General features: G+C 45.3%; 1 protein-coding gene across 2 annotated transcripts in view; it reads right to left on the bottom strand.

The window, feature by feature from the left end:
• RPS6KA2 (ribosomal protein S6 kinase A2) overlaps positions 1 to 5,520 on the bottom strand; it is a 359,802-nt gene extending 354,282 nt beyond the window's left edge. For both annotated transcript variants that reach the window (XR_007470469.1, XM_049695209.1), the window contains exons 1-2: positions 5,399 to 5,520; positions 1,609 to 1,668 (exon numbers count right to left, since the gene is read on the bottom strand). Coding sequence is in view for 1 of the 2 variants with exons in the window: in XM_049695209.1 (XP_049551166.1) it covers positions 1,609 to 1,668; positions 5,399 to 5,461 (123 nt within the window). In the remaining variant the exon portion in view is untranslated. The remainder of the gene's footprint in view (positions 1 to 1,608; positions 1,669 to 5,398) is intronic.
• Positions 5,521 to 23,986: the final 18,466 nt, after the last annotated feature.

The raw sequence follows: 23,986 nt of genomic DNA, 5'->3' as shown, positions 1-23,986 counted from the left end.
TATGCAGTTGAATATCCATCTCTTCAAATAAGCCAGGGGCTCACCTGTCTATTTACCCTTTGACCTCTGTGGAACTGGCAAAAGCAGGGCTACACCTACCAGCCAAATGTTCTCTTTTTTTGTTTGTTTTGTCTTTTTGTTTTTTTTGTTTTTGTTTTTGTTTTTTTGCAGTACGCGGGCCTCTCACTGTTGTGGCCTCTCCCTCCCGTTGCGCAGCACAGGCTCCAGACGCGCAGGCTCAGCGGCCATGGCTCACGGGCCCAGCCGCTCCACGGCATGTGGGATCTTCCCGGACCGGGGCACGAACCCGCGTCCCCTGTATCGGCAGGCGGATTATCAACCACTGCGCCACCAGGGAAGCCCCCAAATGTTCTCTTCGTGAACGCAGGAAGATGACCGCAAAGCCAGGAGCACAGCTGGGCTCCAGGCTCCCAGATCAGTGACAAAAGCACAGAAGGAAAGCAGCCAGCTAAGGGTGAGGCAGCCTCTCGCTTTTCTTCTTTATTTAACCCACATGATATGTCATGTGATCATAAGATCCAGGGGCACTGGGCTTAAAACGTGTGCGGTGTGGACGCGTCTGGATGGAAGTGACACGCTTTTTCAGCATCCCAGCAGACCATTCGCAAAGCCAGCAGTGTCCACGGATCTGCCCCTCCCAGCCCAGCAGACCTCCCTCACCAGCCATTTTTAAAAGGCCACAGAGTTGCACAACTTTACAACTGTTACGGTTCCAAGTGGCACAGGGCTGAGCAGCTTCGGTAGCTGAGGCCTCCATTTAATTGCCTTGTCGACTTTCCAAGGCTCCAGCTGCTGAGGGAACTTCTTTACAAGGGGTGGAAATACATCTGCGTAAACAGGATTCCTTTACTACAGCGTCGTTCTACTTTGGATGTAGCTCTTGGGTGTCCTAGGTGCCCTCTGAGAGTGCTCGTCAGTCACGTTTCCCCCACGACGCCGATGCCGCCTGGACCTTCCCCTCGGCGAGAGCCCGTCGGGCCCCTGCCGCCCGGGCAGGAAGTGGAGGACCAGGCGGTCAGCGATGCCAATGCGCTTTGTTCCCTTCCACGTCCACCGCAGGACACCCCCCTCCCGGCAACGCCCATCACTCCTTTTCCAGACCCTCTCGGCCCTCCGCCGGCGCCCACCTCTCCTTCCGCCACCGCTGCAGGGGCTGCTTCCTGGCAAAGGGAGCGCACCTCCACCCGGGGCTCCGACCATATGTCACCAAACATTCTAAGAGGCTACATTACCTGACCTCCGGCAGGTAAAACGACTCATCACTTCTCTATGCCCGACTGGCTATTCTCCACACTTGCCTTAATTGGCAGTGACCTGCCTTTTCCCCTTTGACAAGTTCACACTGGAAGGCTCTGAAGCTTACCTTGGTTGGTAATTTTTCCTCCTATGTTCTAAGTATCCCTCTTGAGGGAAACTGTTGACTATAATATGCATGCAACCTATCCGTGTGCACGCGTGTTTGTGCGTATGTATGTATATATACACATATTTCACTAAAATAACCACTTGGGGGCTATTAATTTCAATCTTCCATTTCCTCCCTCTACCCCACCTTCCTCCCCCAGATAATAAACTATATAAAGTTACTTCTTCCACAGCGTCTGCTACGGTGGGCTCCAAGTCGAGGTTCAGGTCCTCCGCGGTGGCCTGATGACAAAAGACACACATTAAATGCTGTTAGCATGCCTACATCCTTGTACATAGCATCACACAGGTAATGAATGCAAAGGACCAACTAGACACTCAGTATTAGGACAGCAGGACATGGGAATGGCATCAAGGTCCCTTCCCCCAGAGTTTATTTGAAACCCTACGATGCTTCATGCCAAAGACAGATCCTTTATATAACAGGAGGCAAATAAGGCAGTGAGTGTTTATATCCATGATTACAAATTACTAGATCAGTCAAATGTGTGTGGCTTATACCACAACTGCAAGGTTTATATAAAGCCCTGACCAGCAGGGTGAGGGCGGGGTGTAGATTTACATGACCCTGAAAGACTCGGGCTGTCAGGACAGAAACAGGTTACGGGGGAGCTGTCTGAGTGGAACAAATTCAGAATCTCAGGCCAAAGCTCAGAGAATGAATTAAATCAGAGAGAGTCAAGTCTCCGGCTCATAAAAACATAAAGCGTTGTGTCTCTGCACGAGGTAAGGCTTGAACAGGAGGGTCTGGGTCTGAGCTCTGCTTACCACTTAATGACTTTAGGCAATATTGCTTACCCCACACCTCACTTTCCCCATATATAATATCAGGACCATAAGAATATCTACTGCCTAGAGACACGGACAGAATTCAGGGAAATAAGACCTCACAGCACTTAGCACTGGCTCTGCTGAGTGAGCAGTGGACACTCAGAGCTGGATGCTGTCATCAACTCTCCTAGTTTCATTTCTAGCCCAGGAACCGTGAGACAATCGTCCCTGTACAAGCTACACTGTGAACTTCAGGGAGTCCTGTTGGATCTGCACCGTTTAAAAATGCGGCTTCTCCTTTCTCTAATGCGTGATGACATCCCCGAAGGAGAAATCATGCTCACTCCTCGGAAGGAACAAACAAAATGGGCCGCCGACCCCTGTGGGCTGGTTCCCGCACTGCCTTCCTCAGGACACCTCCGGTGTCCTCACCTCTCCCCAGAGCACGCCCTGGGCGCTGGGGCCGCGCTGAAGGCAGCGACTGAAAAGTCCTGCTTCGGAGACGTGCGTTTAACTCGCTGAAACACCGTTCACACAGCACTGCACACTTCTTTCTGATGCCAGCTCCTTCCGGGATTTTATGGCGGTCCCAGTTTTTAATTAGCATACGTTTCCTTCTCAACATGCCTCATTCGTGGGTAAAATACGCCTTCCAAAATACCTCAAAACAATTCATAAACCATAAATGCGTTTCCTAGACAATGAAATGAATTTCCCCTGGTCTGTGTGCTGAAGCAGAAATGATTTTTATAAGGATACAGGACACAAGGATACAGTCCACTGACCCTCAAATCCAACCTAGTTCAGTTCCCTCTCACTGCAGATGAGACAAGAAATTAGAGGGGAAGCAACTCATAGAGGCAGGAAAAACCTAGAATCCAAGAGCGTTGATTGCTACCCCTGGAAAACCAATGATCGGTCATGTTAAATGCGTGTAAAAGCAAATACTGTAAGCACTAACATCACGCAGCAGATTTTCTCATAAAAAGCACGCATGCTTTTTATGCAAGGATTTTATGACATTTAACTTGGAGTTCAGAGGCCAAATGTACGCCATCTAGTTTTGCCCAATTTCCTGATATGTGAGCTATTTTAACATCACACAACATAAAACATGGGCAAAACTGGAAAATAAAATCAGCCTCTGAGCTCCGAAATAGAGAGATTTCATATTTTCCTGAGAACTTGAAATATCTCAGGGTTAATAGTTCAGGTTTAATCTTTCTGTGGAAAGAGCTCTCATTTCTGGGTTCCAAATAAACAGGGATTAAATGCTCTATCTTAACCCACTACATAGGATCTACTATCCTAAAACATTTACCCAGGAAGCCTGAAGAAATTTTCTTTTGCCTCAGGACCATTTAATTTATGGCATTTTTATTATTTGTTTTTGCATATACACGTCAACCTCAAAAACTTATAAATTTGCCCTCTCGATGGGGTGGCAAGGCAGTGCAGTCTCTCAGCCAGCTCTGCTTCAGATTCTTCCAATTTGCAAGGTCTTTCTAGGATCATGATATCATTTTTTAATGACGTGAGTATATTTATTGCTGGTCCATTTTCAATCATTCTGGAAGGGTTTAAAGCGCACGCTGCCCTCAGAGCTTGGGTCAGCGCCACGATGTGGAGTCCAGAGTCCCAGGAGACATTCTCCAAGCCTCCTTCATTCCTCGCCCCCGTCCTTTTCTCTAAGCCCAGGGCCAAATCCTCCCCCCTACAGAAGGGCTTCCTTCACAGGGCCTGGCTGCTGAGGGGCTGACAGCTGGGCCTCTACCACCAGCAGCAAGTTCAGATAACCAGGAGGGTTCGAGAAGCAGCAGGAAGTAAGAGTGGGACTTCTGGCTCATCACTAATTCAACTCTTTAAAAACCCAATCTTTCTCAAAAGAACAAAATAAACGTGACTTGGCAACCTTTGCAAGAGAGAGGCTCTTTCTCAGGCACTGCCGCCGCCACCAAGAATAACATCGTGTGCAGAGGCATCAACAGCCCCGCAGAGCCGTGCTGCCATCTCCTTCCACTGAGGTGCTTCTCACCAGCAAAGTGTCCAGGTTGCTCCATCTGAACACTAGGCTTAACGTCTGTGCTGCACCAGACAATCTCCATCTGAACACCAGGCTTAATACCTGTGCTACGCCAGACAATCTCCTTTGACCCAAGTATACACTCCAAGCATGAATAAGTTAGTCGGGCTTCCGAAAAAGTATTAAATATAAAATATTAACTAACTTCTCTTCTAAAACAGAATCCTCCTCTTTAAAATTCTGTGAATGTCTCAGTATACAGTACGTATATATAAAAATAAGTAACATTTAAAATAGTAAGAATTGAACTTATAATGCCGCATACAGGAGATAAGGCACAAGTTAAAGGTTGGATTTTGCAAAGGGGTAGTCAGTTATTAAAATCTGCCATTTATAAATGCGATTTGAGTTGCTATAAACACAGCACAGGCATACCAATTTAATAGGTTTAATAACTTCAGGGAACTTTCTCTTCTAGGAAAAATATACATTGATTGTTTCTGATTCAAATTAAACAAATCAAAATCCATGCAAGGAGAGCTCCATGTCCCTGGGGGAGAATATAGCTAAGCGGTGTCAGACGTGCTCCCCACAGGCCAGCCAGCCCTGACACATTCATTTCATTATCTTTTCATCTTCAATCGCTCCCCTTTATTCAAACATACACCCTATTAAGGCTGCATAATCTTTATGCCTTGTTTCTTAAACAAGAATTCATCATTGGTTCTCCCTTCTGGTTTTATCCTGCACTGCAGCAGCTGGGGAGGTCTTAGCATTTAAAGCCACTTGTTGAAGGAAATCACACTGATGCAGATTAGTTTGGAAGCACGTGACTCCTTTAAGGCAAACACAGACTCTAAGAACACCCTGAAGTTTGGCCTAAGAGCAACCATTTCTTTTTCTTCAATTCACTCATTTTCATTCATATTGTTACACCACACACAACGCCTTGTGTGGGTGCGTGTACACACAGATATGTACTGTTCATACGTGTGTACACACGTACACATCTATGCTCGTTAAAAATCCCAGACTCGGTCACGTAATAGCCACTCAATAAACATGAATTCATTACGGTAACAGACCGTCCGCCGGCCGCAGAGCCAGGGTTTTTCAGGATACTGTGGAAAAGGACACTCTTTTCTCGCCCTTACTCACCTCTATTTCCATAGGTTCCACCTCTATCTTTTTCCATAGCTCCAGCAACTGTGCAATCGGCATCTTTGAAAACTTTCCCTCTGATCAAGTACTGAGAGTGAGAAAGATGATAACCAGAGGCCCCCAACAGCACAGAGATGGCCAGACAGGACGTCAGAGCCCGCGGCAGAGGCCGGCGCTGCTGGCAGGAAGGGGGCTGCTGAGGGTGAAGTCAGGCCGGGACGACCGCGGGCGCCGGCGGGGCCCTGGGGTGCTGGTGTGCGAAGGGGGCCGTGCGGCTTCAACACGGCTGCTCGGCTGGCGCGTCCTCCCCCGCCCCACGCCGGCCCTGGGGCTGCGCCAGGGGCTGCGGCTGCGTCCCGCTCGCTCGGGCTGGGCGGGGGAAGCAGGAGACCGAGCTGCAGCTTCAGACTCCGTGCTGCGACTTTGGCGGAGTGAGCGCTCCCCTCGCAGCCTCGGATTGGATTCCCTGCTTCGCCCCCTCCCCCTTACATTGCCACTCCCTCCCCCCTTCCCCCACTATTTTACCTTAATTGGCTCTAAATGATGGGTGAAAGTTGGGTCTGAGGATGCCGCTGCCATAGAAACCTCATAGCAACCGAGGGCTGGGGAAGAGGGGAGGAGAGGAGGGGGCCTGCAGCAGGTTCTGCCCTGATCCCTCCCAGCGCACACGCGCGTGTACTCACGCACACACACCCCTCCCCTTGCCAAGGACTCCTCTGAGCCCCGTGGAGCACTAGGGGCCAAGGCAAGAGGCCAGGTGCCGGGGAGCTGCTTTTCCTGCATCAATATTTCAGAAACTCCCTGCATCGTGGAATTGCCGCTGACGGGGCAGCTGGAGCAGCAGCCTCTCCCCTAGAGGGTCCCCCCGCCCGCCCCCCAAGCGTTAGGACAACACCCTCGGGGAAAAGGAAAGGAGGGCCCAGGAGGGCTGGGAGTGAGCCCAGGGTCCCGGCGCCCTGCTGCCTCTCCCTGAGGCCTTCGGCTTGTCCTGCTCCAGCCAAAGCCGCCCTGGGGCAGAAGTGTGGCCGCAGCACCTCAGCAATGTAGCAGCTGTGCTGTTCTCGGGAGACAGGATGAAAAGAGGGTGGGCTGCTTAAACTCCCAAACGATGGGATCTGTTGAAGTCCGGACAGGGATTGGGCAGGGAGGAACGTTCATCCAAACAACGTACTATCAGCCGTTTGCTAAGTTCCAGGAAAGATGCCGCGTGCACCACGCACAGTTTCTCATTTAATTTTCCATCTGATGTGGATTTTACCGTCCCATTTCATAGGTGAGAAAACCCTGAGGCTCAGAGATACACACACTCCCCCAGTGGTAGAACCGGAAGTGAAGTCCCGGCTGACTCAGCTGAGGACCTATGACCCCAGTTTTCTGCAGGAGGGAAACCAGGAGTGCAATTTTCTAGGGAACATTTCCTCCTTTATTTCTTTTTTTTTTTTCTTGGTCTCTTTTGTCTATTTTCTCACACCGTTTCTGTCTTAGAACAAAAGACATGTGCACATGGAAATACATTCATCTCCCCACATTTCTGAGGCTAATCTGTTTTTGATTCCCTCTTTTGGGAAATGGTGTTAAAGTCTAATACAATTTAATGCTGCTTCTGGAAGAAGTGTATTCATTTCTATGGAAAATTCCTTTATCTCTGGGAAAAATATCTAAGAAAATGGCTTACTTCTTCCAAAACTTATCAGTAATCTCTGTGTTTTTATTTTTAAATAAAATCCCTAAGAAATCCAATTCACTATCAAAGCAAAAAACAACAAACTCGCTCAAATCCCAGATACTTCATGTTTCAGAGGAAAAAATATAGTCCGAATTAACAGTAAAGTTTCCGTTCTTAGTGTTGATTTACAAAAGTCACTTTATCTTTCTATAAAATGGGACCAGTAAGGATCTTAAAAATTAATTCCATTAAAATAAAAATAATACCAATATTGTTTGTTTCAAAGGTTGCATTCACTGATTGACAGATCAGAGCGAACGGTTCCAATGTGTTCACCAAAGTAAGGTAATTTGGGGCATAAAGTAAAAGGTCACAGATTAATAACAGATAAACTGAAATGGTTTTATGTAATAGAGGGAAATCACTGATGTAAAAAGTAGTGCTGACGAGATGTCAAGACTTTTCCATCTGAAGGACTGAGCACAGGGAGATCTTGAAGGGCAGTGGGGAGAAAAGTAAAATGGGGCTCCTTACTGGGAGTTCATAAAGCCTACACTTTCTGGAATTTTCCACAAGCACTCTGAGATGGGCAGACTGAAGGGAAACACTGGTCCTTTCATCTGGGGGAGGAGCAAGGGGGAAAGGAACGCTGGACGGGACCTCCTGTGATGGACCAGCCGCCTGCATCCCTGGGCTGATGGGCTGGAATCGTACAGATCAGACGAGCTGTCTGCAGACACAAAAGAGCTCATATTAAAGGTGTATCTTAGAAGTTGCTGAAAACACAGTGCATCGTTTAGCATGTCATCTCTTTTTAAACTATGCAAATGTGACACTAATAAAGAGACTCAAGTCTGTTCAGCGGTTTCGCAGGTGAAGCAGAGGCTCCTTGGAGGAGTGAAGTGATCAATCAAGGGGGCGGGACTGGATTCTGTACCCAGGAGCCTGGGATCACGTGTCCCTGCCCACTGCACTCTGCACGGCTGCCTTTCAAACACCGAAGATTGTTACTCAAAAGCAAACAACCACCTCAGTGAAGTCTCCTCCCACGTCTGCCTCCATGGGTGCCACCTGCCCAGACAGGGTACCTAGCGTCCCGGATGGAGAGGAAAGAAGAACAGACTACCTAGGAAACCAAAACATAAAATAAAGTAAAAAAGACAACTTTCAAAAAGATGTATCTGTCCAGTAAAAGATTAGCCCCATTTGTAAAGCTCGAATTAGGAAACGGGAACAATGAGAGGAGGACTATTTCTCAGAAGGAAAATAATGATGACACCCAAATAACTAAAAGGATAAAGGTGCAAATAAAGGGCAAAGAAATTAAGTCCTAAATCCCAAGAAAACTTGATCAACTTTTTCAACAACACCTAAAGAAGCTGATTCCCAAGAACCCCACACACAAGCATCAATTTCCAAGAAGAAACAGTAGTTGAAGCATCCTTGCAGAAATGAGTCTTTCACGAAGCAAAGCCTGCAGGCTAAAAGCAGTGGGAGTGTCTCAAGGGCCCCTGGTCACAGTCACTGTGAAACGAGATGTGCGAATTGACATCAAACTCACAGAAGCCAGCCCCCAACAAAAATCCTCTCTCTCCTGAACTACTGAAAAACTCCCAGCACCTCCTGTACTCACTACGCCTTGAATCTTAAAAGGGGTCTCTTTTCTGAGAAAGACGGGCAGGAGGGAGATGGGGGGGGCGGCGGAGGGAGAGAGCCCGTTCGCCCTGTGGATTTCCACAGCCAAAGGACTCTTCCCGGAACAGAAGTAGGAATCAGAAAATCTGATAGCGGCCCCACTTTACCACCAAGACCCAACTTCTCTGCAGTTCACCTTCTCGTCTGCATGATGGGGTCTCTCTCACAGACAACACGGCAGGAAATGTGTGTGTAAATGTGTCTCCTGACCTAAAGGAAGGGACCCCGGCTGATTTCGAGTTACCCAGTACTTGAGATGATAAGACGGGTTTGACGTCCGCGCTAGATGACCCAACGGTTTACCCAGGGCTGCTCCATTTTGCAGGTTGCTGTGACCAAAGGATTTGGTAAAGTGAAGAGAATTACTCATTTCTAGTGAAGTGATCACCAGCCTTGGTATTTCACTCTCCAGGTTTCACAAATTGCTCCAAAAACCTCAAAACGAAATTAATTTTCATTTTAACAGAAAGGCATGGTATCCATTGTTACAGGCTGAATTGTATTTTCCGCAGCTCCCTCTGCCACAAAATTCACACGCTGAAGTCCTAACCCCACTACCTGAGAGTGTGACCTTATGTGGAAATAAAGTCTGTGTAGCTGTAGTTAGCAAAGATGAGATCACACCGGCGTAGGGTGAACCTTAATCCATTACGACCGACGTCCTTACAAAAGGGGGAAATGTGGACACAGACCGGCACAGGGGGAGGCCCTGTGAAGACTTCCTTCTGCTGCCACAGCCAGGGAGCTGGCAGAGCCGGAGAGTGGCCTGGGGCAGACCCTCCCAGCGGCCTTCAGAGGGAGCCCGGCTGCCAGCACCTGATCTCAGACTCTCAGCCTCCACACCTGAGAGACAGAAATTTCTATTGTTTAAGCCCCTCGGTTGGTGGTCCTCTGTTATGGCAGCCAAGCTAACACCCCCCCAGGGGACCAGGGGAGGCTATAACAATGAATCAGGAGTCCCACAGTGAGCAGGACCCAAAGGTCCAGTCAGATTGGTTCATGGAGACCCCGGTTCACGCCTTCCTTCTTCAGGGACGAGCCAGGGCACAGGGGACAACATTTCAGCTGGCGACAGTTAAGCTTCCAAGAAGCCTAAGCCTCCAAAGAGGCTTCCAGAAGCCACTTTATACACTAACATCCTGCGGTTTGGTCCAGAAAGACACAAACGCTCCTGGAATCCAAAGCCCCATTTCCAACACTACAGAGTCGTGACGCTGAACCAGAGCCGCGGCTTCTTTCCAGAAGAAATTATGCACGAGGAGGAAAAAACGGCTGAGCACAGAGTAAACAGCATCTCTTTATTATGAAAAGTAAATTATATGCTAGGAGAACATTCTAAAGAAGAAGCCTTGTTTGCAGGCTTCCCAGCTAACGCCTCGTCTCTGCTGGGGAAAGTCAGTGTGACCCCGGCGGGAGCTCTGCTCGCCTCAGCTGGGCCCCAGGTCTTCTGTGCCGTGAAGGCACCTCGCCTCCGGGTAGAAACACAGCCCTGGGCTCCAGCCGCATGAATGTCGTTCATAAGAAAGAACATGCACAGGCAAATACAGAAGACAGTAAAAATGATGAAATAGCTACACTGACCTCTTCAACTCACTCCTTCGCCCACATGTAACGCTTCCCAGAAATTAGCACCATCTTGTAAAAATACTATATATACACTACCAAACGTAAGGTAGATAGCTAGTGGGAAGCAGCCGCATAGCACAGGGATATCAGCTCGGTGCTTTGTGACCGCCTGGAGGGGTGGGAGGGAGGGAGATGCAAGAGGGAAGAGATATGGGAACATATGTATATGTATAGCTGATTCACTTTGTTATAAAGCAGAAACTAACACACCACCGTAAAGCAATTATACCCCAATAAAGATGTTAAAAAAAAAAATACCACCTGGTGATGTGCAGCCTCCCGGTTGGGAGTCTTACTAACTTGCCGGGCTTGTCCTCTTTTCTAGTTCGGTATACTCTGCAGTAATTGTCAATTAAGTAATTTTCAGGGATTTATTTAATTTAGCTTTGAGCCACATATGTTTGTTCCAAAATTTATTTCCACTTTCATAGGCTAATCATACAGCACATCAGCTAACGCCACAGGAACAAAACATCATATGAAAGATGTGGGACCTTTGCCGTTTCCCCTAAGCCAGTCCTCGTCTGAAAGATGCTGGCCTTGCAAATACCAGGCATTTCTGCTGGCATTCACGTGAGAAACCATGGCCTTCAAGAAAGAATGCTGGGCTTCCCTGGTGGCGCAGTGGTTGAGAGTCCGCCTGCCGATGCAGGGGACGCGGGTTCGTGCCCCGGTCTGGGAAGATCCCACATGCCGCGAAGTGCCTGGGCCTGTGAGCCATGGCCGCTGAGCCTGCGCGTCTGGAGCCTGTGCTCCGCAACGGGAGAGGTCACAGCAGTGAGAGGCCCGCGTACCGCAAAAAAATAAATAAATAAAATAAGAATGTTAAAGGAAAATAAATATATTTCTAGATTTTTTAAAAAACCGCTCCCTGTTGAAACAACTGAGTTCCTTTTGAAAACAAAAATATTAATGTTGATATCTATAAGCTGAATATATAAAATACCTCTTTAAAAAGACGGTGTGAAGTCTGTGGAAACCGTAGACACAGTGTCTGGCCTTGAGGAGAAGTGAAGAGTATCAGTAACCAGCCCAGACCGATGATTCGGACAGCAAAGTGACTCAGTTATGCAAATACATATATCCACTCTTTTTTTTTTTTTTTCAGATTCTTTTCCCATATAGGTCATTACAGAGTACTGAGCAGAGTTCCCTCTGCTATACAGCAGGTTCTTCTTAGTTATCTATTTTATATATAGTAGTGTGTATATGTCAATCCCAATCTCCCAATTTATCTTCCCCCCTCCGCTTTTATCCCCTGGTGACCATAAGTTTATTTTCTACATCTGTGACTCTACTTCTGTTATATAAAGAAGTTCATTTGTACCCCCTTTTTTTAGATTCCACATATAAGCAATATCATATATTTGTCTTTCTCTGTCTACTTACTTCACTCAGTATGACCATCTCTAGGTCCATCCACCTCACTACAAATAACTCAATTTCATTCCTCTTTATGGCCGAGTAATATTCCATTGTATATATGTGCCACATCTTCTTTATCCTTTCATCTGTTGATGGACACTTAGGTTGCTTCCATGTCCTGGCTATTGTAAATAGTGCTGCGATGAACATTGGGGTGCATGTATATTTTCAAATTACAGTTTTCTCTGGTTATATGCCCAAGAGTGGGATTGCTGGGTCATATAATAGCTCTATTTTTAGTTTTACTTATGTTTTAATAATAGTTGAGTCTCTTTACTAAGAAAGAAATGACCATCAGTTATCACGTTAAGAATGCAAGAAGGCGAGAAACAATAAAAATAACTAAAGACCATAAATAGTAAAACTTTGAAGACCGTTCTGCCCCAGACTCTATACTAGACCTTGGAAGGAATTGGAACCAGTCATAATTTGTACTGACATAAGAAAATTAAGCATATGCACAAATGGTACTTGGTAAATTCTTAGAACCATGACAGTTACTCTCTTAGAATATAAACAACCACTAGAAACACAGGAATCTTCCGAATAATCTATGGAATCAAGTATCTACTCCTGGTGAAAGTATTTGAAGTACATGATAATAGTCACGATTACAGAATAATGACTATAGTGGTACAGAATTCTGTTTTATTGGAGAAAATGGAAATGAGATGGGCCATTTGAAACCACAACTGAATTAGGCTCCTTAAGAGAGGAACCCAAGGGCAGGAGCATTTCCAATGTGAGATGCACTTCTCCAACTGCAAGAACACACCCAAATTCTAGGTGCCGGGAGCCCCAGCTCTGGCTCCTCTGCTTGTGTGGACTAGTTTTTCTTCATGCTCTTAACTTTGTCTACATCTGATTTTTTTTTTAAAGATTCACGCTTGCTTATCTTGTTAGGAAAATGTAAGAACAGAGTGAACAAGCTAACCTTGACACAAGGTCTTACAAGAAGAAAGGTTTTCTTTGAAGCATTTAGCTTAAGGGATGACTAGACCAGTAAAAACAATGGCCATAGCTATTTCTGCATCGGCATTTGAGATCTGAAAAGAATTCTGCAGAGCAAAAGCATGGAAAGATACCCTTAGGATAATAAGCTAATAAGACCAAAGGACCACCACCACCAACACACCTAACACCGTACTCACTCTCACCCTGACGGGTCTCAAAGGGCGCATTAAAATTCCTCCGAACCAGAGAGGTGCCCTTTCAGGCTGGGATGTCAGGGGGTCTGTGAGAACATGGTGCAGTGACAGTCCTCCCCTGGTCAAGACTGGAGGTGTCCCGTGTGTGGGCCCAAGAGCCTCCGTCTCACCTGCAGGCTGGTGGGGGTAGCTCTGTCCCTCCTTCAGGAACAGGGCTTATGTTTATTAACGTAAACCAAGATGCCAATAAATGCCAGAGGACAAGTTATTCTGCGTTCACCAAAGCACCCAATGCAGTGCTGAATATGTGGCAGCACTTAATAAATGATAACTGATTAGTTGCTAAGGGGATTTTTTTAAGGTGTCAGCAAAATAGTGTGTGTGTTTGTGCACATGTAACCCATGCACTTCCTGGAAAAAATGAAGTTCCAGAATTACCAAGCACTCTCTACCCCTTTTGTCGGGTTCTTCACTCTTGCAAGCAAAACAATGTGGGCTGTGACTCTGCTGTGGGCCCCTCCCTGAGGGCAGGACTCTCACTTAGCAGACAAGCACAGCACTGGGTCTACATTTTGTCTTTGGACAAGTCTTTGCTGGACGAAGGGATATTTGAGGGGCTGGTTGTTAGGAGTGGCAGGGGTAGGACATAAAAACAATGGATGGGACCCAGCAAGATCTATCTCCCAGGATGCATGCGTTGATCATTGATTTTGCCAAAGTTATAGGGGTAGAAGAGTGATGATTTTTTCCCCCAGTTTTAAATGCAAATTCTTTAAGATGAATACTGAGTGCATTAATGAAAACACTGGGAAAGGAATCTTCATAGCAGGACATTGGTTTTTTTTAATGGAAGTGTCCCTTTAGTATTGCTAGGTATTTCTTGAGAACAGTTCAACCTAACCTTGAGTTCTCAAATTAATGTAGGGAATGAAGCAGGATGCATTTCTTGCAAGGATAAGAAGTCTTCGGTTAGGCCAATTCCGGGTCTTCCCCCTGAAGTCCCCAGGAAACCGATCCTTCAAGGTGATGGCAGATAGAGCTCCTGGGTTGAGCTGGGACATCCAGCCAGTGAGGGAGGCCCTCTGGGCCTTAGCAGGAGTTTGCGTCAAGGATCCATGGCTTCAGGGGCCTCCGTTTGCCCACAGCACACCCCTTCCTCTCCCAACCACCCCAAGCTCGCAGCCACACAGGTTCCCCGTGGATGAACACAGATGCCTAGGGAAGCAGCTGGACCTGGAGGGAACAGGGAGAAGGGGCAGTAGGTGACCAGAGAGGACCCCAGTGCTATACAGCCATCGTATAACTAGGGGGAGACCTCCGGAGGTCCCCCAGGGGTCTGGGATTTAATCTCAAAATTCATTCGATTTATAGAAAAGAAATGCAACGGTTTCTGCACAACTGTGTTTACAGGCTGGGTCTTCTAACACGCGTTAGGTTCTCCCTGCGATGGACAGGGGGTCAGCCTTGCCTTGGATGTGATCTCACAGCTGTCAGACTTCTGGGCTTTTGAATGACAAAATCAGGTGTGGAGCTGGGCAAGCTTGAACACCCTTGATAATGAAAGAAGATTACTTTGTGCTGTTCTTTCCAGCTTTTATATTTGATCCCCAGCACGTCGCATCCACAGTGTAGCTAAAATCAAAGTGCTTATTCAAATCCATGTCCCACCTCTCTGGGGACCTGCTGGACCCACCTGGAGCCCGAACCGTGGGACCAGAACATTCACACTTTCTGCCAGCGATTTCATTACGTGTTTTCATATCCTGGATTCCTTTCACATAAAAATACTGAAGTCTGGGTTATTTAAAACAAGCCAAATAGCCTTCTGATTTGTTTATCTCATCCAGCTTTTTTGTTATCTGGCTTGATTTTCTTTGAAAACAGCCTTTGGTCTCGTGTTCTTCCGCACAGCTGATCACCGCAGCCTTTTTAGGTGGCATTTCTGTCAGCTGAGAAGGCTCAGCTAGACTTTTTTTTTCTTCGGTAAAAATAGATGTTTTCTGATTGGAGCTTATGGAATTTTCTCTGCATTGTCACATGCTGATCCCTCATCCATATAAATCTTTACTGTCTCTGAAGAAATAGTTTCTAAACAACTTTTTGGAAAGCCGGAAGAGAGGGAGAATAGCTTTTCAGGACGTCTAGATCGTGTGTCACTGGTGATCTGGTCGACCAGCCTGGGGGACGGGGGTGTGAGAGGCGATGCCCAGCTGTCAACCATGCCTTCCTCTGAGAAGGGCAGGAGGCTGAGATGTCGGCTTGAGTCTGGCCAGCGTGATACGCAGGCCACGCTCCCTGAGCCTCTCTCTGCATCTGCCTTCTCCCTCCCTGACCGACTCAAAGTCATCAGACCCTGGGGGGCAGGAAGTGTCCTGAGCAGGGGCCACTCTCATAGGTAAGAGTCCTCACACCTGCTTGAAACCTGGGAGCCTTTCCAGCCCAATCCAGAGTGAGGGAGGGGAGGGGCGCGGGGAGGGCATATGCTCCTCCGCTGCTGAAATGGCGACACCCTTCCCACCTAACTCTCACCCTGGGAAGCAGCACCCTTCCAGCTGTTCTGAGACCACCCTCAAGAAACTGGTCGGCTGTAGCCCCTTCGGGTCAGCCCCTGTCCCTCCTCCCAGTTTTTTTCTTATCTATTAGATCCTCAGTAGTGAATACGGATGGGTGTGCAAAGCTGCTTCTAGCAGGAGCCAAGCCAGCTTTCTCCATCCTCACTGACAAGCTGATGTAGCTAAAATAAGAGAAAATCAATAACACGATGGTCCCAGGCCCTCTATCACTTCAACTTTGCTTACAGCGCTTGTTTGTGCCCAGGTGCCTTTCCATCTGGCCTGGGTATAGGACCTGAACAAAACAGACAAAATTCCCTGTCCAGGTCACATTTTAGCTGGAGGAGAGCGACGAGAAACCAATAGCTAAGCACTCTGTATCTGACACATGACGACTGGCAGGTGGATGGGGAGCCAGGCAGGGGCTGAAATTCCAGATGGAACAGTCCAGGAGGTCCGCACGGGAAGAGAGTCTGTGCAAAGACTTGGAGATGGCGAGGGCGCGGTCAGGCGCCGTCTGGCGGTGGGGGGACCGTCCCAGCAGAGCCAGCAGGTGCAGAGGCCTGAGGGCGCCATGACCTCGGCATGTGCAAGTGTGAGAAAAATCAGGGAGGCGGTCTGGCTGGTGGAGAGGGAGCGAAAGGGGAAGAAGTAGGAAACGTAAGGAAGAAACGCTTACAAGTGACGCACCATCCTGCAGGCATCTTTCAAAACACAGCATACTAAAAATGCTTCCAGCGCCATTACATCCTCAAAATCACTGGAAATATCTATGTAACATCCCATTATTTTGACATACTTGAATTTGTGGAATCGCTCCCCACAGAGGACTGTTTCTGCTCCAGTGAACACCTCTGTGCACAGAGCTTTTGTGCTGTGCTTCAGAAAGTCCCCAAATGTGGCCTTGCAAGGTACATGGCTATGAACGTTTTCATGCCTCTTGTTATACGCTACAATAAAATAGCTTTTAACGTGAGGTTCGTCTTACAATAGGCGACACGAGCTTTGCTTCTCTGGGTGATGTTAGAAGTGTCCTGAAAGATTTCTACAGCTCAGACACACTTTCCGTCCTGGCCGACTTTCATGAAAGTAGATATGGGAGCATTAAACGGATTGACTTACTGACATGAATAAATTAAGTCTTATGCCATGTTCCTGACTAGAAAAGCTGAAAAATGTACATGTGTATAGTCTACAAAAATTAATTTTAATTGTATTGTGACTACAGTAAAAAATCCAATTGTGGTTTATTATTTAATAAAATAAATAAGAGTTTAAACAAAAAAACAATAACAAGAACAACCCCTGCTATATCAGATATAACATATACTCTCAAGGCACATTAATTAAAACAAAGTGGTAATGGGACAAAAATATACACATAAACCGTGGGTGAGAGCAGTTCAGTTAGCAGCTGCAGAAAATATACAGGGACTTAAAATATGACAGAAGAAATACTGAATACCAATTACCAAGTGACAGATTATCTGAGACCGTTGTGGGGAAACTGACCATTTGGAAAAAAAAAAAAAGTAGTTTAAATCTCACTTCCCAAATACACAAAATTAGGGATAATTAAAATCATTATTATAAAACATGAAATCATAACAACAAAAAGAAAATATAGGTGAATATTTATGTGACTTGGTTGGGGCATAACTTTTTAAACATAAAAATGGAATAAATCACCAAGGAATAGACTACCAGATTTGTCTACATAAAATTTAAAAACTAAGGACTTCCCTGGTGGTCCCGTGGTTAAGACTCTGCCTTTCCACTGCAGAGGGTGCCGGTTCGATCCCTGGTCGAGGAACTAAGATCCTGCGTGCCGCGCAGTGTGACCAAAAATTTAAAAAAATTTAAAGACTATACTTAAAATCCCAAAGTGGACAGAAAAGGTCTGCCTCGACCACCTTTGCATAATTCATGTAATTACATTTGAAATAGATGGACAAATCCACATCGTTGTTAATATGAACATATTTATGAAATCTTCCCTCTCCTTTTTGGCTTAGAAACAAAAGTTTCTGCCTTTCTCCTATTTGCAGGGACATGAAACTGAAGCATTATCCGTATATTTCATTACATGTCTGTAACACTTTTGATGTTTTCTACTACATTTTAACGAACCATCTGTCCAAAAATTAGTTTCAAAAATTAAAAAATCAGTAATTGGGTAAATTATAGACTTCTTTTTGCTTACATTCTTGGTGGTGATCTAACGGTTACCATCTGATCTAAATGTTCCGAGAAACCAGGATGCAACTGTACGTTTAGACACAGGACCCCAGACAGGCCGCTCAAGGTGAGCCGGTGAAATGTACAAGTGTGTCCAGAGTGCTCTTCCCAAGGACAGGGACGTACATCACCGTGTAGCCTTGAGGAAAACTTTCAAGTGGATTCAAAACAAAACAAAACAAAGCAGAAAAACTAGATTCATTTGGGCTAGATCAGGGCGAGAGCAGAGCAGTGCAGAATAGTCCCCACATAAAATACAGAATCGGGAAGGTGGGGGAAGGTGGCGAGTGAGCCCCTGAGCAGATGACTCAGCAGATGATTCATGACCTGAGCGTGAATAAAGAGAAGGTGTTAAATCCACTATGGAAAGAACACGAGCTTGGGCTAAAAAGACCACAGAGTCCAAGCCCAAGACCCAAGTCCATGCCCCGGCTTTGTATTTACTCATCTCGTGACCTGGGCTGATGGCTTCCCTTCTCTGGGCTTCAATTCCTCCACAGCAGCAAGAATGTCGGCCTTACAAACACCAGCGATGGCAGCCGCACCTGCCGGACACCACAGCTCACACCAGAGACAGGCTGGGACCTGGGACCTGGGTGCCTTTGCTGCAGGGCTTGCACCTGGACACACGTCTCCTCCAGCAACAAAATACAAAGAAACTATAAGGGACTAAAAATAACTGTGCATGTGCAGCTGGGGAAAATTATGGACAAAAAGATACAAAAACACCAAAAACCCAACTGCCACTTCTGAAGAGCCAGGAGCAAAAACAGGGTGTTGGGAGCAGAAGCAGGGCACTGCGCATGCCCCCTGCACACACCACCACCTAAGGGGTGGCAGACCACCTAATGACCCCCCCACCCCCACCCCAAATAAGGAACCAGCTTGACCCTCCCCACACCTTGGAGCAAGCGAGCAAGGGAAGCTGTTACTTGTCCTCACTCTGCCCTGCTGCAGCAGGGGCCCCAATAGAGCCTCGCGTGGATTTCCTGTCTGGCTTCTTATCAATTTCTCTTATCAGCTAAAGAGGCCAAGAATCCTGGTCCATAACACACCCAGGATGATCAGTGAGCTTCCCGGCTCCAAGACAGGCAGGAGCATCTCCCACTTACGTTACAGAGTGGTGCAAACCCAGAACCCAGGAAGGAAGGGCTGCCCCCGAAAGCTGTCCATGGGTCAGATGGTGAGGGAGCTAAGTGCTCAGTGAAGCGTCTGGAATAAGTGGAGACAGTGAGTCCTGCTGGGTCGGGAGAGCGGTGCTCTCGGTGGCTGGTCTTCCCTCCTCCATGTGCCAGCCACCACCTCCTGAATGGGAGCCCCAGCTGGGCATGGAGGACGGGAACCTGTCACCTCTATTAACTTCACCAGGTTGTTAGGGGATCAAGTAGGTTAATGCCTGTGGAAGTGTGGAGGGCTTTTGTCTATCACGATCAACTATACAGATATTAATGTGTTCTATCATTGTTGGTGACTGATTATTCATACTTCAAGTCTTCCTTCAAAATTTGCTTCTCCTTGAGGCTTTCCTGTATTCTTCCAAGGCCACTGTGAACCACTGTGCACAACTCATGGCGGGAGGGGAGCTGTAATGTCAATGGTGCCACCAGCATTGTCCTGTGCCTACACAGCTGTATGCAGTGACCCTGTTCCCAGGATGCTTTGCACAATCCTTCTCTTAAATCCGCACTGGATTTCGTTAGGACCTTTATAACAATTACCTAAGTGTGTTGCACTTACTTTCACACCCTGATGCTTTATGCCCACCTGTTCAGTCTTCTGACCTGGAATCAAATGATTTGAGACCTTAATTCTACAGCTTTATCTCTAACACCTACAGAATGCCTTGGAATTTGCTCAATGAATTAATAAAGTGAATTATTATTATAACTTTAACACTGCTTCCATCACAGAATGATCAAACCTCATTCCAGCTGGAGCTGTGTGTCAAGTGGTCCAAGGACCAGCACAGGTCAGAAAACAGACCAGACGGTAGGGGAGGAAGTTAGCATGGGTTTATCAGGGGAGTTTACAGGTTGGACTGACACTGGGTCCAGGCAAAAAAGAACCACAGCACGAGGGTATTTTTTACATTGGTTGACAGTATTGATAGGGATAGTGTTTAAGGATTAAGTAAAATGCTCTTTTTTTTTTTCAGAAAAGATAAACTTTGTTTTCATCACTCAACAAACCAACCTCCTGAAAGTAACAATCACTGACTGTATACAAAATACTAAAACAACTACCCAAAGGCTCTGAGAATAAACTAAAGCAGGTTTTGGAAGGGAAACAAAATTTGGAATTAAGAAATAACACATGGTGAGTTTCTTGTTTTATGATTTTTTGGGCATCGTCACAGTACGGTTCAGCTAAAACTGATCAAAACCCACAGGAATTTCTGTTTTCAGACAGGATGAAGTAACAGGGTCTGGATCTGCCCTCCGAGCTGAAATGAAAAGATATGAGGCAAATATATTTTTCAAAATATGTGAAACAACGGATACGGATCATATTCTGCTCCTTCGCTTGGCTGAGCATTTTGACTGGACACTGGACGTATTAAATTTCAGCTCAGGACACAGATCCCACAGACCACTTGCTTGAAAGAAGAGAAACAGATAAGGTGAAGCCTAGGACTGCCCCACATTACTGCCTGAGAAGAGTTTCCAGGGGACACAGCAGGAAATAAGAGTCTAAACAGAGTCTGGTGGTCCCCCTGAATTAAGGAAACAGATTTGGGATTTGGGAAGATAACAGCAGCTAGAATTTCTGGTTTTAAAACCAATGAAGGGGGGACTTCCCTGGTGGGGCAGAGGTTAAGAATCCGCCTGCCAATGCAGGGGACACGGGCTCGAACCCTGGTCTGGGAAGATCCGACATGCCACGGAGAAGCTAAGCCGGTGCGCCACAACTACTGAGCCTGCGCTCTAGAGCCCGCGAGACACAACTACTGAGCCTGCTCGCCTAGAGCCCATGCTCCGCAACAAGAGAAGCCACCGCAATGAGAAGCCCGCGCACCGCAACGAAGGGTAGCCCCCGCTCACCGCAACTAAAGAAAGCCCACGCACGCAACAACAAAGACCCAACATGGCCAAAAAAAAAAAAAAAAAAAACCAATGAAGGGAATCCCCTGGTGGTCCAGTGGTTAGGACTCCATGCTTTCACTGCAAGGTGAATGGGTTCGATCCCTGGTCGGGGAGCTAAGATCCCACAAGCCACATGGCACAGCCAAAAATAATAAACAAAATAAAATAAAACCAATGAATGTGGGGGATATATATATATACTCAGCCTTTAAAAAGAATGAGATGATGCCACTTGCAGCAGCATGGATGGACCTAGAGATTTTCATACTGAGTGAAGGAAGCCAGAGAACAACATCACACGATGTCACTTATATGCAGAATCTGAAAAAATGATACAAAAGAACTTATTTACAAAACAGAAATAGACCCACAGGCATAGAAAACACACTTATGGTTACCAAAGGGGAAGGGGGGGGAGTGATAAATTAGGAGTTTGGGATTAACATATACACACTGCTGTGTATAAAATAGACACCCAACAAGGACCTATTATATAGCACAGGGAACTATACTCAATATTTTGTAATAACCTATAAGGGAAAAGAACCTGAAAAAGAATATATATATGTATGTATGTATGTGTATATATATATATATAGATAGATAGATAAATAGATATATCTCACAGAAAAGGATATTATTAATAAAATGCTCTATATATAGAAAATCCTAAAGAATCTATGAAATAATTACTATAACTAATAAGTGAATATAAAATAGTGCTAGGAGATGGAAACAACCTAAGTGCCCATCATCGGATGAATGGATAAAGAAGATGTGGCACATATATACAATGGAATATTACTCAGCCATAAAAAGAAACGAAATTGAGCTATCTGTAATGAGGTGGATAGAACTAGAGTCTGTCATACAGAGTGAAGTAAGTCAGAAAGAAAAAGACAAATACCATATGCTAACACATATATATGGAATTTAAGAAAAAAAAATGTCATGAAGAACCTAGGGGTAAGACAGGAATAAAGACACAGACCTACTGGAGAACGGACTTGAGGATATGGGGAGGGGGAAGGGTGAGCTGTGACAGGGCAAGAGAGAGGCATGGACATATATACACTACCAAACGTAAGGTAGATAGCTAGTGGGAAGCAGCCACATGGCACAGGGATATTGGCTCGGTGCTTTGTGACCACCTGGAGGGGTGGGATAGGGAGGGTGGGAGGGAGGGAGACGCAAGAGGGAAGAGATATGGGAACATATGTATATGGATAACTGATTCACTTTGTTATAAAGCAGAAACTAACACACCATTGTAAAGCAATTATACCCCAATAAAGATGTTAAAAAAAATTATTATCCAAAATAAAAAAAAAATAGTGCTAGGTAATCAGGTTAAAAAACAAAATTCATATTTTAATGTATTAATATCAAATAAATGGAAAATTAAATTTAAAACAAGTACATTTAAAATACCATCAAAAAATAAAATATTTAAGAATAAATTCAACAAAAGATGCACAAGATCTCTACACTGAAAACTACAGAATATTTTTAAGAGCAATTAAAGAAATTCTAAGGAATGGAGAGATACATCATAGTCATTGATTGGAACACTCAGTACTGTTAAGATGTCAACTCTTCTCAAACTGATCTATACATTCAACCCAATGACTCAATCGCAATCAAAATCTCAGCAGATTTTTAAAATAAAAATTGGCAAGCGGATTCTAAAGTTTATATGGAAATTCAAAGAACCTAGAATATCCAAAGAAATCCCTTAAGAGGAAAACCAAGTTGGAGAACTTGAACTACCTGACTTAAGGATTTGTCAAAAGCTACAGGAATCAAGCCAGTAGGATACAGTATGATTCAGCAGAAGTACTGACAAATAGATGGAGTATATGGAGACCCTAATAATAGACCCCCATTCATGTAGTCACATGATTTTCAATAAAAACGCCAAAACAACAATGAGGAAATGACTGTATAACCATGTGGTAAGAAAAGGAATCTTGACTCCTCACACTCTACACAAAAAGTGATTTGCATTTGATCACAGTTAAAGCCACAAAACTTTCAGAAGAAAATGTAAGAAGAAACCTTTGTGACTTAAGAAGAGTCAAACATTTCTTAGATAGATCACAGAAGGAAGTACCATGAGAGAAAAAATTAGATTTTATTCAAATAAAAACTTCTCATCAAAACATATCGTCAAGGAGGGACTTCCCTGGCGGTCCAGTGGTTAAGATCCTGCACTTCCAATGCAGGGGATGCGGAATCAATCCCTGGTCAGGGAATTAAGATCCCACGTGCTGTGTGGCACTGTCAAAAAAACAAAAACAGAAAACAAAACAAAAACTATATCATCAAGGAAATAACTAGGCGAGCTACAACTTCAAAAAATTACAAAACCTATATCTGACTAAGAACTGGTGTGCACGACATGTAAAGAACTTCTACACCACAATAATAAAAACACAAACAATCCCCTGAAATGGACATGAGATTTGATAAGACACTTCTCAAAAGAAGATACAGACATAGCCAATATGCACATGAAAAATAGCTTAACATGATTTGTCACCAGAGGAACGCAAATTAAAACCACACGAGGTTCTACCACCAACCTACTAGAATTCCTACAGTTAAAAAGGGCAGTGCCAATCTGTATGGAAACACAAAAGACCCCAAATAGCCAAAACAATATTGAGAAAGAAAAACAGAGCTGGAGGAATCAGGCTCCCAGACTTCAGACTATACTACAAAGCTTCAGTAATCAAGACAGTATGGTACTGGCACAAAAACAGAAATATAGATCAATGGAACAGGATAGAAAGCCCAGAGATAAACCCACACACATATGGTCACCTTATTTTTGATAAAGGAGGCAAGAATATACAATGGAGAAAAGACAGCCTCTTCAATAAGTGGTGCTGGGAAAACTGGATAGCTACATGTAAAAGAATGAAATTAGAACACTCCCTAACATTATACACAAAAACAAACTCAAAATGGATTAAAGACCTACATGTACGGCCAGACACTATAAAACTCTTAGAGGAAAACATAGGCAGAACACTCTATGACATACATCACAGCAAGATCCTTTTTGACCCACCTCCTAGAGAAATGGAAATAAAAACAAAAATAAACAAACGGGACCTAATGAAACTTAAAAGATTTTGTACAGCAAA

The sequence above is a fragment of the Orcinus orca genome, chromosome 12, assembly GCF_937001465.1.
Source record: "Orcinus orca chromosome 12, mOrcOrc1.1, whole genome shotgun sequence".
NCBI classification, from domain to species: domain Eukaryota; kingdom Metazoa; phylum Chordata; class Mammalia; order Artiodactyla; family Delphinidae; genus Orcinus; species Orcinus orca.
Note: the sequence above shows the minus strand (reverse complement) of the source record. Positions and strands in the feature narration are given on the sequence as shown.